This window comes from Necator americanus, chromosome V (genome assembly GCF_031761385.1).
Source record: "Necator americanus strain Aroian chromosome V, whole genome shotgun sequence".
Classification (NCBI taxonomy): Eukaryota; Metazoa; Nematoda; class Chromadorea; order Rhabditida; family Ancylostomatidae; genus Necator; species Necator americanus.
This window is the reverse complement of record NC_087375.1, coordinates 25,002,520-25,017,569: the sequence shown is the minus strand read 5'-3', so window position 1 is coordinate 25,017,569 and position 15,050 is coordinate 25,002,520. Positions and strand designations below refer to the sequence as shown.

Sequence of the window (15,050 nt, the reverse complement as noted above, 5' to 3'; positions counted from 1 at the left end):
CTACAAAGAAAGTTAGAAATTCGAAGAAAACCGTGCTCCTGCGTAGGTCAGGAAAGGTCATAAGAGTAGCAGCTGTATGTCGACAGGCAACACCTAGACTAGTATAATCGCACCTCGTTCTCTTCTTTCTTCTTCGTTGCAATGTTCGTTCGCTCTCGGAGACTCACTTCACTGAATGCAAGTTCATCCTTGTCTCCTGAGGTTACCAGTGCGCAAGACCTTGCACTAGAGCGAACTATACGGTTCTTGAGGGAAGCAGGCTGCAAGAAGAAAACTCATTTTGAACCTCTTCATATTCTTTGTACAAATTTAGTATAGGACCTTCAACATTTCAGACAACGCAGAAAAGCAATAGTCATAGAAAAAAACTTGCTTCTTAGTTCTACCTAAATGAAAAGGAATTACCTGGAAATAGATTTTTTGTCAGTTTTAGCAATGATTTTGTAACCTCAGGCAGTGCAACTCCTTCGCAGTGCATCTGATGTCATCACTATCCATTGAGGGTACAAGGTTGGATCTAACTTCTTATATTATTGTTACCCTTAGTAATCAGTTATTTCAGTGGCAGCAAAAAAAAGAAACGAATTGACCAAAGATATTTTACTTTATCTTTAGTCGATCACGTAGTCTCCGTCGTTATCCAGCAACTTTTGCCATCTTACTGAGAGAGTTTTAATCCCCTGTTCATAAAATTTCGTTTCCTTTGAAGAAAAATATGATTCTAAGTCGCACTTAATCGAAAAAGAACCTCTGGTAAACATCCCACATTAGTTCTCTTACCTTTTCCTGAGTTAATTGATGATAGCTGATTGTCCGCCTTTTACAATAGTGTTATAAAAGTAATTGAATTTAATTGTCACAAAAGTCAAGGCCACAGGTTACGACATTGCGATATAAAACACGTTTTTATGCATTCACACTCTGTACTACACTGAAGCAAATATACTTATACTACTTATACTATACTTACTAATAATAATTGATCATTTATGGGTAACCCTGACACATCAATGCATCCTCAAGGTATTCTTTGAAGTTTGGACGTGCACATGCTACGAATGATATGCATAGAACTCTGCGAAGATGCATTGTTCATTATTCCATTTGAACTTCGAATTTTTCTTTCAGTGGATACGTCCTTTCCTTAGTGCTACTAGCAAAACTGCAACTGTCTGGTCAAAGAGAAAAGAGCAAATATAGAAGTCTTTCGGCCGAGTCGGTGTAATGAATATCCGATTGGAGCAGTGAGGGAGGAGAGGTTGTGAATTTAGCAGAGAAAAAACGTGTAATACTGCAGACGTATGGCTTCACCACAACTTAACATATTTGGGTGAGAGAATAAATCGTTCTGCGGCAAAATACTTCATAAACCTTAAACTAACAACGATCTGATATATCAGTACATCACATCAATATGAACAGCAGAATTCGAAGCAAGCGTCCTCTTGTGCTGCTCCTAGCAGCTATAGCTCTCAGCTATGTGGTTAGGGGAAGGGGAATGGGGGCACTCAGTGGCGCCCTTATTTCTGGACTCTTTATCTTACTTTTCTCTCTTAATTACTTTGGCTTACATGTCATAGATCCTCTAACACTAACGTTTAGGTCCTAGGGTCTCAAGACCCCGATAGATTTAATTACTTCCTTCCAGAAAGGGCGCCACTGAGTGCTTCCAACTACATTTTACCCTAGCTCTCTATGTGGTAATTGTTAGAAGAGGCAGTCGTTCAGCTGCAATTTTGATTAGAAATCGCAACTGATTTCCATTACACCCCTAACTTCAACCGGTCTCTTCAAAGCGAGACCTTAGACTCCACTACGAAAATGAAGGAAGGCCGCTTTTCTGTGCTCTGTGTATCAAGCTTCAAAAGAAAAGGTTAGAAGGTAAAGCAAGAGATAAAAGGAATCAAAGAGAATAAATGTCCAACCAAACGTGACTTCAGCTGCCGCTTTTCAGCAGCAATTTTCTGCTCCCCCACATTTGAAGTAGAACTCGAGCCCTCTTCCTTTACTTTTCGCTCGGTCTGCAAAATCAACCGCTGAGCATCAACAATTCAGAGTATCACTCGGATGTAATGGAATATGTCAAACCTTCCCATCCAGCTCATCCACAATATAAAGGCGATCCTCGTCCTCGAAGTCAGTCATTCCCGAAGATATTGCTGAAGACATCGCCGCTGTTACCAATACAACCCTTAGCACTGCTATACCTCGTGCCAGGACCAACTTGGAGTATTGTAGAGGTCGCGCGCAGTCATCTTCTTCCTTATTCGCTTGACTATAGTGGTCGAAGTAATGCTCTACTCCTCTAAGGTCGGATATGTTCGGAAAGGTGCTGCAGCAACGTAAACGGTTCCCGAAACTGATATGTTCCTGAAATACTGAGTCATGTGCGCGTAAGTACGAGTCAACAGTCAGTATCCAGTCAGTATTGGATGATGCATAAAACCTCGCCACGGGCTCTCAGGTGCGACTAGGGACTCCAATCGACGGTACGCATAAAAGTCGTCGTCCTTCACTAGCCGCAGCTGTTGTCGTCGGGGAGTGGTGTATAGGAATCCGACGACAGGATACACGTACGTAGTACGTATTGTGTTTTGTCGCTGTTGGACTCTAGCGGATTAACCGTGCGGTGAGGAATAGGTGTTCCATTGTAGGAAATGAATTCATCACTGCTGATTATAAGATTGAGATCACAACTTTTTGGGTTTCTGGAGATTTCTAGTAGGGACAAAAGTAGTTACACCTATACGGTCCATTCTATCTAAGGAGCAATACTTTGGACACCAAATAATATGAGAAGAGCGGGTCTAAAAGTAGCATGGAATGACCCTAGTTTATAACAGTTCGGAATTGTTTGCTTTTGAAATCATGAGACTCCTAAGCTGCAAAAGTCAGCTGGCATAAGTAGGATCAAAACAGCATGAAGCACGGTGCAGTTGCGTAAGCGCCTGCGCTCGAAGCGATGCGGTAGAGCGTAGCGGTTAGGATTGGTTGGGATAACAATGCCGTTGCCGTTCGCAGTGGCTCCACATCGATTCCAATCGCTATCTCCACAGCGTCGCTCGTAGTACAGTCGGTTACGCAATACATCGTTTTGACCCGTCTATAACATATGCAGTTCGAAGTACAAAGAGCACAGTTTCTTAGAAGTATCATGAACGTAATGCAGCGGCAAAAAGAAGTCCCCAGGTTCACTTTTCTTCTTGAGAAGCGAACTATTGGAGAAGCAAATATTCAAAGGAAAGTTCGTTGTGATGAAAATTTCTGTCCGGACAGTGTGTTTAACATCATCAACTAGAATAAAACACCAAACACATTATAGTAGGGTCAAAACGACATGAAGCAGCAAGCATTGCGTACGCGGCTTCTCTCGAGGCGGTGCGGTGGAGCGTGGCAGCTAGGAGCGTGGTGAAACGCATCGCAGCATTTTGCGATGGTGCCACCTCGGTTCCAACTGCTGCTTCTACCGCGCCGTTTCGGACGCGTACGCAAATGCACCGCAACTACACTAGAGATTCATGTTGTTTTGACCCGACTCTATCTATTTATTGGAATAGGCGCTAAACTACAGTGGTAATTCGTAGAACATTCAAAGTGCCTTTCCAACATATCATCGTTCGTATTGGACGATGGGTACAACTACTACAACCACGGAACTCTTTATCCCTTCTCCAAACAATTTCTCACCGTTCTAAGTTGCTGCCCTTATCGCTCCATAGTACTGTACTTATTGAAACGTTTGCAGGACGAACGGAGTGCGGAATCTTGCTTAATTCCGCTGTAAGATAATCAATCTTACCGTCGTTCTTTCTCAATGTGTGATCAAACATAGTTGGTTCTTTTCGTGTTCTAGAAATTTTAAAATAGATCAGAGATATCAGACCAATATATCAGAAGTGTGGGGGCGTGACGAAAGTGGTGAATATATCACTCTTGAAAACTCCTACTGTCTGACAGAAAATCACGAAATATGTTCCATAATTCTACGAACTTCCCTTAAAGGCAGCACACCACGAATCTACCGTGGCGAGGGGATCCGCGAGAAAAGCTAAAAATGAGATTGATGTGCTCATGGGAAGCTTCTATTCGGGGTTGTAGATTGCGGAAAACCACGTGGTATCACTCATCTCTCCGCGATGGACATGAAAAACTGCGTAGGAATCACTTCAGTTTCTACGGGGTGCGTTAGCTACGCTCTTCTACGTGCACGTCCCGGTCTCCTCAGCAGCCTAGTCATTGGTTTCATTTGAAGAGGTTGGTGAAAGACGTAACTAATCTTCGACTGTTCGCGCTCGGTTGCGACGCGTACACAGGGGTGGCCACTAGCAACTGGAAAAATCAGCGCTTTCCACTCTGCTTTTTTAAAATAATTAGGGAGAGATGAGTGGTGCCAATTTGAATCCTGTAGTCTGCAAGTCATCTCTGGCTTTTTCCGCCACTCCACTTCGTAGGATTCGTGGTATGCTGCTTTTAAAGGCAGGTATAATAAAGTATGTTGTTCAGCCTCATGGTCCTGCTCACGCCCAATTGCGCTTCCAGAAAGAACGTGAAAGAGAGCGTGAAAGGTTTCGCCTGTTCCTACTACGATGTAACTTGTTACTCGACAAAACATGGGCAATTCTATCGTCAATATTCAATATGTACTAACTTGGGTTGTTGGGAATACTAGTGCAGCTAAATTGCATTTCACATCCTCTTCAAGATTACAGGTTGGAATTGAGCCTGATGGCGCTCAAATTCGTGAACCACAATCCTTACCCCTGCCTATTCGCTTAGAGTTCTCAAAATCGCCAATTTCGAAAAGATAGGAAATCTTTGGAATTTAGATGGGATAGAGATGGGAAAAATGCCTTTTTTATCAGTTTAGATGGGATAGAGATGGGGAAGATAGCATTTATCTCTTTTGATTCCAAAGAAAACTGGGAGATTGCAAAAAACAGCGATATGACTGTTTTTTTAGGGCAGACCTTCTTTTCTGAAATATTGCTTCTGATCCTCTTATCACGAAGTTTCAGATCTAACAATCTGCAGAGAATCTGAGCTTCTCTATTCATTAAATTCTACTTTTGAACTGCTGAAAACTGCATATAGTTCAATTCTTCATTTTCTGGAAGTGGCTCCAAGTGTCTAGCTCTTTTGCAAAAATTTGATTCAGCGGAGTGTCGAGCCTGCGTCACCCCAATGTCATATTGTAGAAACAAAATTTTGATTTTTCGGTTTTTTTCGTCGTTCTTCTCTGGTTCCACCTATGCAGCTGACTCTTCTTTTTTTGTCGTATTGTGTGGTTCAATCAGTATTCCAAGATACTTGATAGATTTTGGAGAAAAAAACAGAATATAATGAAAATGAAAACATTCCAATATCAATATTTAAACAACATTTCAGCAAATTTGCTTCTTTTTTTTTTTTTTTTTTTTTTTTTTTTTTTTATTTAAAATTTTTTTTTTTTTTTTTTTTTTTTTTTTTTTTTTTTTTTTTTTTTTTTTTTTTGGTAATATTTTTTTTTTTTTTTTTTTTTTTATAAAGGGGGGTTTTTTGTGAAGAAGGGAGAAGGGGGAGGGAAAAAAAAAAGAGGAGGGGGGGGGGGGGGGGGGGGTTTTTTTTGGGGGGGGGCCCCCCCCCCCCCCCCCCTTTTTTTTTTTATAAATTTTTTTTTTTTAAAAAAATTTTTTTGAGGGGTTTTTTGTTTTTTTTTTTTTTTTGGGGGGTTTAAGAGTTCATTGTTGCAGTCATACACAACTGCAGGAGGTTGTTAGGTCGTTTTGACCCATTGTCACTGTGATGGCGCGAAGGATTTATACAGATCCTTCTTTATGCCCTATTAGTAAAGCGATAAGGCCGTTGCCTCAGAGTACAGGTGGTTCAGTGGTAGTAGTATACTAATTTATTGATAGGCGAAGACGTTATTGATAGGCGATGAATATATTGATAGGAGAAGACGATATTGATAGGCGACGACGATATTGACAGGCAAAGACGATATTGACAGGCGACGACGATATTGACAGGCAAAGACGATATTGATAGGCGAAGAAGTTATTGATAGGCGAAAGCGATGTGCTCACTGGGAGCCATGAAACACAGGAATGGCCCGTTGTTGGGCGGTCGTTAACAAATTAGCCATAATGAGCAATCGTAGAATAAACAAACTTCGTGGGCGGTCATCTTGATAAGATGACCGTCAAAATATAACTCTTTACAATGCCGAATGTTTGTATAATGGATATATGATACAGCGCCAAAATTATAGCATAACAACGCAGAATTCGGGTCCTGATACAAATGTCAGGACACTCCGGGCCACACAATTAAAATTATTGAAACGAGTCAAATGCCAATGATCACCGGACGATAGGTTTCACTATTTGCTTCATTCGACTGCAGCTTGTTGGAGTCGGCGGCGGCGGTGGAGTCGTTCCATTGCAGTTTGTTGGAGATAGCATCGGCATCGTTCCATTGCGGCTCGTTGGCGTTGGCGTCGTTATTCGGAATCCGAGAATCAACTACGAGAATTCATAGTTGATCCTTTCCAGGAGCTGACACATCCTATTATTCGAATGTGCGGCCTTGGGCGGCGGAGGCTTACTAGTAGAATTAGTACTCTTTTTTGAGTTTTTATTTTTCTTTTATCACTAAATGTGCTTATTACGATGATATGATGTATGATTCGAGCTTGATTATTGCCTGTAATTGCAAATTATCCACGCAGTGATCTTGCCAAATAGGTTCAGTACCAAGCAAACCATTCTCCAAGCGAATTTGATTATGCTGACTGTTAGTGACCGCGTTATTTTGGCTATCATTAAGACCATTGTGGGTCCGAATAAGTACGTCAAACCAGTGGCTAAGGCCAATGTGGCGCAAGCGGTAAAGGCTATAGTGCAGGTGCCAGTGCATTTTTAAGGTATTCATTAGTGGATTTAGATCAGGCAGATCAAAATTAAGTAATGAATTCTTTGCATGTAGCTCTTGCACTTCTGTCTGCGAGAGCAAATTTCTCTTGCTTCTTGGATGGTACAAGAGTGTTCCCTGTAGATCAAAGGTAACATTCTTGCCATCACATGATGTGTGGCACACTTGTGATACTACCGAATATTCGAAGTCTAAAATAACTTGCACGGAAGTATTTGTTGGGCCGCATTCAATGGGGAAAACGTGATTCTCGCACTGTACTGTAACCCACGAGTTTATTGATGACTTGCAAAGGAAATCGATTCTTGCGCCTTCGCTACAGCTGTAGCACCCTTTGACCCCACGAACCGAGATCTCACATGGTTGATTGATTATGAACTCAGTGCCGCCAATAAGCAAATTGGATTCTATTGCGAGAGTGATCTCTCCTTGCTTGGAGAGCGCATAGATTTCTTTGCTATCACTGAAGATTTCTGTGAACGGAGTGCGTATGGGCATTACATTTGACACTTCTTTCCTCAAATTTTGGAGTGAATCATGTGGACACTGACATGTTTGCGGTGCTTTCATATTTTCGCAAGAACAGATCATGCGATTTGTGCAGTTCACAAAGGCATCAAGAGCAGATGCTTCTGACTCGCATTCAACGGGAAGTTGATAATGATCTGGTAGCATCATAGCCTCCATTGGGGTTACAGCGAATCTTTTGTCCATCAATGGAGAATGAGGTTTTTGCAAAGAAATGACTGTCAATGACAGTTCATCATACTTTTGTGTAATATAAGGTTGTAAACTGAAAGATTTCAGCTTTCCTTTATTATAAAGCATGAAATCGACGTCAATTTGGATTACTGGTTGCCATTCCATGCAACTTACTACTTCAAAGACAGTCTGCGTCTTCTTCGGAACATGAGCAATCCTCAGAAACGTACATGCTGGAAATGGTAGGAAGCAACCGCATGCTATACCGCCGCATGTGCTACCACAAATTGAGTATCCTGGATATGGAGATGATCTTTTGAACTCAGGAATTACTTCGTCCAGCCTAATTCTACTGCACTTAGACTGAGTGCAAGAGCCCATTTGTGAGCATCTCGTTGTGTGGTAGATCTTGAGTTTCGTCTCTCTAGTGAAGAATAATGAAACTTTGGAACAGGACAGTTTCATTGGTCTCGAACGTATCTTTATAAGTCCGATCGTTTTGTTAGCATGATTAAGCTGAATACAAAGATTGGAGTTGATTCTATTGAATAGAACTTCCTCGTTGTAATTATAAGTGCAGTTTCCGCGATTTTCGCAGACTACCTCTACACTATGCCTCATATATCCATGCTGGCAAGTAATTACCTTGCTTGCTAGTGCCAAGAGTGCGACACAAATCAACAAGGCGGACGGTATATTGATCGGATGTGGATTGAATGTTCTCATTGGAATTGTTTCTTCTTCGGATGTGGAATTCGGAGTTCCTTTCCGTTTTGCATTTCGTGTGCATTTAATTAACCATATGATCAACATGATGCTATTGATCGAAAGGTAAACTAACACTGTTAAGGTGATTATGGCTCCAAGTGGCCAACAGTGAGGATTACCTATAAGATCTTTGCTCATCAGCAAGGCCGATTTTTCGCAAAAGTCTGGCGGTTCGCACTGCATAGTCGAGAAGACCACTGAGCTCTCCCATTCAGAGCGTAACGTAATCGTGCTATTTTCATCTAATGATGATTTTTCCAATTCAAATATATACGATTTCGATACGTTAGACATAATTCTGCACATTGCGTTGATGCAAAGCTCAAATCTTGATGAAGGAGGCACTATTTCTACTCTTCCTTCGTTGCACTTTATTGAGTTGTTCTCATGTGCTGTCGCTGTCACTGGACATATAGTTGATAATGCCAACATAGCCATCAGCAGATATGTGGATACCTGTCTACTTGAAGAAGTAGAGGGTCGGTCAAGACTTCTTTCAAATTCTTGGATGACTTTTAAGGCATGTGTTTTCGATTGTCTAGTTGGACGAGTTCTGCGGGAAGATGATTCTGCTGAATCTACTCTTTCTTTCTGGTGTATCTCCCGCTCAGAAGTGGAGTCTTTTTCGAGTTCTAGATGTGAGTCTCCCACAGAACTACGTATTTCTAAGGGATACAACTTGTTGAGTGGTCTTTGGATAACTCTTTTGTTTGGCGTAAGGAGTTTCGCTGATCTTACAAGACCATCTGCACTTGGTACTGTTTCTAGTACTTTGCCGTACATCCAGTTACCACGTGGAAGAAATTCTTGCTCAATAAGTACAATTTCTCCAATTTGCGGTGTATTTGTCACATGCCGCGGTTGTTTTAGTAGCACTCTCTGGTTATCTCTCAAGGATGTAAGATACTCTTTGTTCCATCGCTCCCAAAATACTGTAGCGATCGTTTCCGAAAACATTAATGCTTCCTGTGCTTGCGCAACTGTCTGAAGCAACTCGGGATCATATACTGTATCGCCATTACCGCACTGTAACTGCGTGCTTGGAATAGAGTACTTTAGATTTCCTTGTAGGAAATCGATAGGTCTTATCGGTATTTCATCAAGATCCGTTGCACTTACTTTTGTCAACGGGCGAGTATTAATTATCGCTTCAATTCTTGAAATTACTGTAGTCATTTGTTCAAATGACAATTTTTTACGTCCAATGCTTTTTTGAAAGCATCTTTTCACGGATCCAACCATTCTTTCCCATGCGCCTCCCATCCATGGTGAAGCAGGTGGATTGAAAATCCACTTTATGCCTTCTGAGGCACTGTAGCTCATCACGGAGCTACCATTTTCATCATTTTCTAGGAACAAATTTTCAATCACTTTTGATCCCAATTTAAAATTCGTTCCGCAATCAGTTCGGATGAGTTTTGGAACACCTCTTCGAGATATAAAACGGATGAAGCTGCTTAAAAATGCACCCGCTGACAAATTTTCGACCACTTCAAGGTGCACAGCCCTGGTAGTGAGGCATGTGAATAAACAGACGTACATTTTCTGTTTGACGTTTGACTCAAATGGTCCCATATAGTCGCATCCAACATTGGCAAAGGGTTTGGTTACTATTACCCGATCTGTTGGTAATGGTGGCATCTCTGGTGCTCCATATGGCAATCCGTGGCATTTCTTACACGTAATGCATGTACGTAGATATTTCTTGATCATTCTAGATGGCTGCGGAATCCAAAATCGTTGTCTTGCCAGCGTTAATGTCTGTTCTTTGCCGCAGTGTGCGTTTCCATAATGCAGGTCATGAATGATTAGCCTGGCTAGTTCCGAGTAATTCGGAATGAAAATTGGCATTTTTGCATCATATGGCAAATTGGCGTTCTGAATGCGTGACTTGTATCGAATGATACCTTTTTCGTCTCTGATAATCTTCTGATTTGGGAATCGTTTCTGCAATTTTTGCACGTTGATGTTTTCGTGGATAGCTGCTAAGATGAGTTTCTCAGAGATCTCCATATCCTCCGCAGCAATGACATCTTCATTTGTATAGAGGGAGAGTACGTTTAGCGTAATCGATGTTGACCTGGTGTAATTGCACCGTTTCACCCATTTACTCAGCAATTTTCCAACAACTGAGAATGTTCGAAGAGCTGTTTTGTAGCGAGAGAAACGAGCTAGATCTATTATTAAACGGGATGATTCCGCTGACTCGTTTGTGGTTTCAACATTCACATGTTGATTGTCCTCTATTTCTTCGTAAAACTGATCACAGCTGAGGTTATCTATGGATCGAATAAGCCAAGTTTGCTGGTCGTGCTCTAGCCATCTGGGTCCTCTCACCCAATCATGATTACTGATGAGGCTTGCCGTTGTGCCTCGAGTTCCAACGTCTGCTGGATTATGATGTGTTGGAACATGAAATAGATGTACTGGGATGGATTTGACTTCGATTTGAGTCTTCAATCTCAAAATGCGATCCTTCTGATTAGTCACGAATATCGGAAGTTTGCGTGAAGACCTTATCCACTGAAGTGCTATTTCGCTATCACTGGCGACATTTACGGAAATAATTTCAATGTTTATTGAATCAAGAATGGTTTTCGCCATTCGCAGTCCTATTAAGATAGCCAACAATTCCAAGCGTGGTATAGTCTGCTGGATCTTTTTTGGTGTTAGCTTGCTCTTTCCACTAATCAATGAAGTGATCTCATTAGTGTTTTCGCACCTCAGATATGCGCATGTCGATATTGCCATTTTGCTGGCGTCACAAAACACCCATAAGGAAATTCTTGAGGTGTGAGACGTGGGAGAACGTAGCAATGGTCGACTGACCCTTATACATGCATTGTTTATCTCTTGTATTACAGAATTCCATTTAATACACAGCGCTTGCGGAACGTATTGTTTCCATTCTATCCCTGTATCATAAATTTCTCTCATTAGAGACTTCAGTTTGATAATCAGTGGGCTTGCGAGGCCTACGGGATCATAGATCGAGTTTATTTGGCTTACAATATCGCGTTTGGTTAGTTTTTCTTTTTGTGGAATTGTAACTTTCATCACAAATTCGTCCGATTTGGTGTCATATTTGACGCCAAGAAGTTTTATGTTGTCTGTGGGCGCTCTATCCTCTTTTGGGATAGCTCTGTTAACTTCAGCAGAGTTTGAAATATATTCTCGTAAATTCATGCCGATTTCACGGAAAATATTCTTTGAAGCAGTATATTTTTCTAGTGCTTCCTCTTTGGTGGTGGCGCATAAGAGAATATTGTCCACATAAATATGTTTTGCAATCTCCAGTGAGAGCGGAGTATTCTTGTGATTTAAATATGCCAGAATGGCCATGTTAAGAATACTTGGTGCCGAGGTGTTACCGAAGGGCAAACGATTGAATCTGTATTCTGCTATGTTGTCTCGATTTGGAGGCTTATTCATGTCTTTCAGCCATAAAAACCGACACAAATCTTTATGATCTTCCACTAGTCTGATTTGCGTGAAAGCCGCTTCAATATCGCATAAAAGAATAATTCCACTGGTTCTACTTGCAACTAGAACATCATGAATTTTGTTCACGAAGGATTCTCCTGTGTAGATCACATCATTCAGCGAAAGCTGTCCGACTCTCTTAGAGGAAGCATCAAATACTATCCTCAATGGTTTTGCCTTTTCTGGCTTCCAAACTCCGGAATGTGGCATGTAGTAAGTGCCGGCCGAATTTTTATTTTGTCCGTGGACTAATTCGACAACTCCGTTTTGGATATAATCGTTCATTATTTTGTTATACCACTCACGTTGGTGGATATTATTTGATAGTTGTCTTTGTAACGAAATCAATCGACGGTACGCTATTCCGTAATTATCCGTTAGGTCGATGACATTATCTTTCAAGGGAAAGGGTACGGTTACAACGCCGTTTTCAAACGATATTGATTTCGAATAGCTTTTGAAGTACTCGAATGTGTTTTCGTTCTTAGTACATTCTTCTGATGATATTCCTAAACCATCTAGTTCGAACAACTTCTGTAGAATTTCTGATTCATTCTGTTCTTGAACGAGGCTGAGGCCATGTGTTATCGTTGTCGCTTCTTGCTGCGAATTGATTGACTCTTTGCCGTGTACCGTTGGTCCGAATACCGTACGCGCAATGCGTAATCCAGATGGCAAAGTTATAGTGTCAACTGTGTTTACGAGGTCGTAATAGTTATCTAGACCGACTAATATTTGCGGGTTTTGATGTTCACCGCGAACTCTCGGATTGTTTATGCAAATCTCATTGTCTTGGAGGTATTGTTTATCTGCATCGTTGAGACGTACAGACGAAAAGCCATTGGTGATAATTGGCTTGGTTTGAATCGTCATATGGATCTCCTTGCCAAAGGCATTGCTGATTTTGAGGGGGACAATGTTTGTTTGATATTTTTCGGTATGTCCACCTATACCTGACATTGTGCAGATTTCGGTTTTCTGAGTTGGAAGACCAAATTCCCTTGCGGTCTGCTCTCTAATGATAGTTTTTTGAGCTCCAGTGTCAAAGAAAAACAGGAGTTTTTCGAATTGTCTGGTGTTATTATTCCAAACATTTCCTTCGGCAGTCATCAGGACTACTTGCTCTTTTCTTTTGTCAATGTACACGGAACCTTCGGCTGAGTGGTTAGTACTGTGATCAGCTGTATGAGGATTTGTCTGCTGATTGTTGCGGACGTTACCATTATTGCGGCCATTGCCGTATTGATTCCGAGTAGTAGTGTTATTTCTTGGAACTGGTACGGTATTGGAGGAGCTTTGATTGCGCGATCGGTCACCAGCGCTATATCTTGTCCTGGTACCATCATTTGAAGTGGAAATGCAAAGGCTTACATCGTGCATTTTGCCACATTTAGGACAATTTGGTTTCTGACAGTCATAACTGCTGTGTTCTTCTGAGAAACATTTCCAGCATTGTCTGGCTTCTTTCACCATATTTCGCCTTGATTTGATATCAGTGATTGTTCGGCAGTTCGTTGATATATGATTTGAGTTGTCACAAAAACGACAAATTTTTCCCAATTTTGGGGGTTCTGTAACATCCACACCGTATTGTCTTCGGTTCGGATGGTTTTCAAATTTTACACGACCTTTTAAACGTGCGTCTACAAACTTTTTTTGCATTAATCTCCTTCTCAAGATGATCCATTACATCTTCTATTTTCACTTCATCTTGATCTTGAATTGTAACAAGAACGTTTTTCACTATAGTGTAAGGAAATTTCTCCAAAATTTTCTCTGTCCACATCGCATCTTGCATTTGTGGTATATTTTGGCCTGCAGAGACCATTTGATTCATGAGCATTCGAATTTTGTCGAACGTGTTCATACAGCTATCAGCATCATTCTTTGCTGCTGGCAAATTAATTAATTTTTGCACTATTTTTGCTCTGTTAGTCGGTTTATTACCGTATTTCTTTTTCAAAGCATTAATCATCCACTTATAATTTTGTGGGATCAATTGTATGCCTTTTATGGCTGTTTCTGCTCTCCCTTTGAGGCTATCTCTAAGTAACAGCATTTTTTCGACTGTACTTAAAACCTTACTTTGGTCAACGAGCGTTTCATATATTGCCCAAAATTCAGGGAACTCTTCTTCGTCCCCGTAGAATCGTGGAAAACTTAGTTGCTTTGGTTTGAGAGTACGACATATGAAATCTTCATCGTCTTCTCTACTTTTTTCCGAATTTGAATTGTCTTCCGAGAGCCAAATGGCGTCATTTTGTGAAGAACCTTCTTCGGTTTCCTCAGTCGCAGTTGACTCTGTTGCGGTCTGCTGATCTGCGTGAGTTTCATTTATTCTTGCAGGTTTTTGTTTTGTGGGCTCTCTATGAGTTATTCCCATCTTCCTTGCAAGTTCTCCCATGTGATTCCGTGCTTCTGTGACTCTGGCACTTAGTATATATACCATTTCGTTTGCCTTTGCAATCCTTTCATTGAATTGCGTGTCATTTTCAATCTCCTCAACTTCATTTGTGAGGTCTTTTTTATTTCCCTTAGATCTTGCTTCTTCATATTCTTTTTGCAATTTATCTATCAATGCCTGAAGAGCGTTTCTGCTCATTTTGATTGTCTCTATGCTTCCAGAGAGCAAATTTGCGGCACTGAGATACTCTTCGTACCTTTCCTCATCTGTTCCTGATGGTTTTATCTCATCTGAGTAAGTACTGTACTTATCCAGTAGTGACTGCAGCGTTTTTGCACTCAGCAATATCGGCCTTTTGTGAAAAACAAGTGTCATTGTGACGCGAGAGCAATCGTAGCGTTGATACGCTATAAGCAGTGACCTTAGACTGCACGAGAGATATGCTTAAGTAGCTATTAGCTTGCTTTTGCCAGCTAAGGGTGGGCTGGACTTTATTAAGCAACAATGAATTTGTTGCTGCCAGCGAAGGGTGGGCTGGACTTTATGATCCGTTTGAGGATCTCGGCTTTTATCGAATTTAGCCGATGCACCAAAATGTGATGGCGCGAAGGATTTATACAGATCCTTCTTTATGCCCTATTAGTAAAGCGATAAGGCCGTTGCCTCAGAGTACAGGTGGTTCAGTGGTAGTAGTATACTAATTTATTGATAGGCGAAGACGTTATTGATAGGCGATGAATATATTGATAGGAGAAGACGATATTGATAGGCGACGACGATA

The 15,050-nt window shown here is 41.1% G+C and overlaps 1 protein-coding gene across 4 annotated transcripts in view; it reads right to left on the bottom strand.

The window, feature by feature from the left end:
* RB195_015100 (uncharacterized protein) overlaps nt 1-14,644 on the bottom strand; it is a gene marked incomplete at both ends in the record, with an annotated part of 32,491 nt that extends 17,847 nt beyond the window's left edge. The window contains 6 exons of one of the 4 annotated variants that reach the window (XM_064205643.1): nt 114-260; nt 1,926-2,021; nt 2,089-2,159; nt 2,208-2,370; nt 7,261-13,345; nt 13,494-14,644. In XM_064205643.1, the coding sequence (XP_064061522.1) occupies nt 114-260; nt 1,926-2,021; nt 2,089-2,159; nt 2,208-2,370; nt 7,261-13,345; nt 13,494-14,644 (7,713 nt within the window). Of the gene's footprint in view, nt 1-113; nt 261-1,925; nt 2,022-2,088; nt 2,160-2,207; nt 2,371-6,649; nt 13,346-13,477 lie in introns of those variants that run through there. The other 3 variants (XM_064205642.1, XM_064205644.1, XM_064205641.1) reach the window with 3 other exon arrangements.
* Nucleotides 14,645-15,050: the final 406 nt, after the last annotated feature.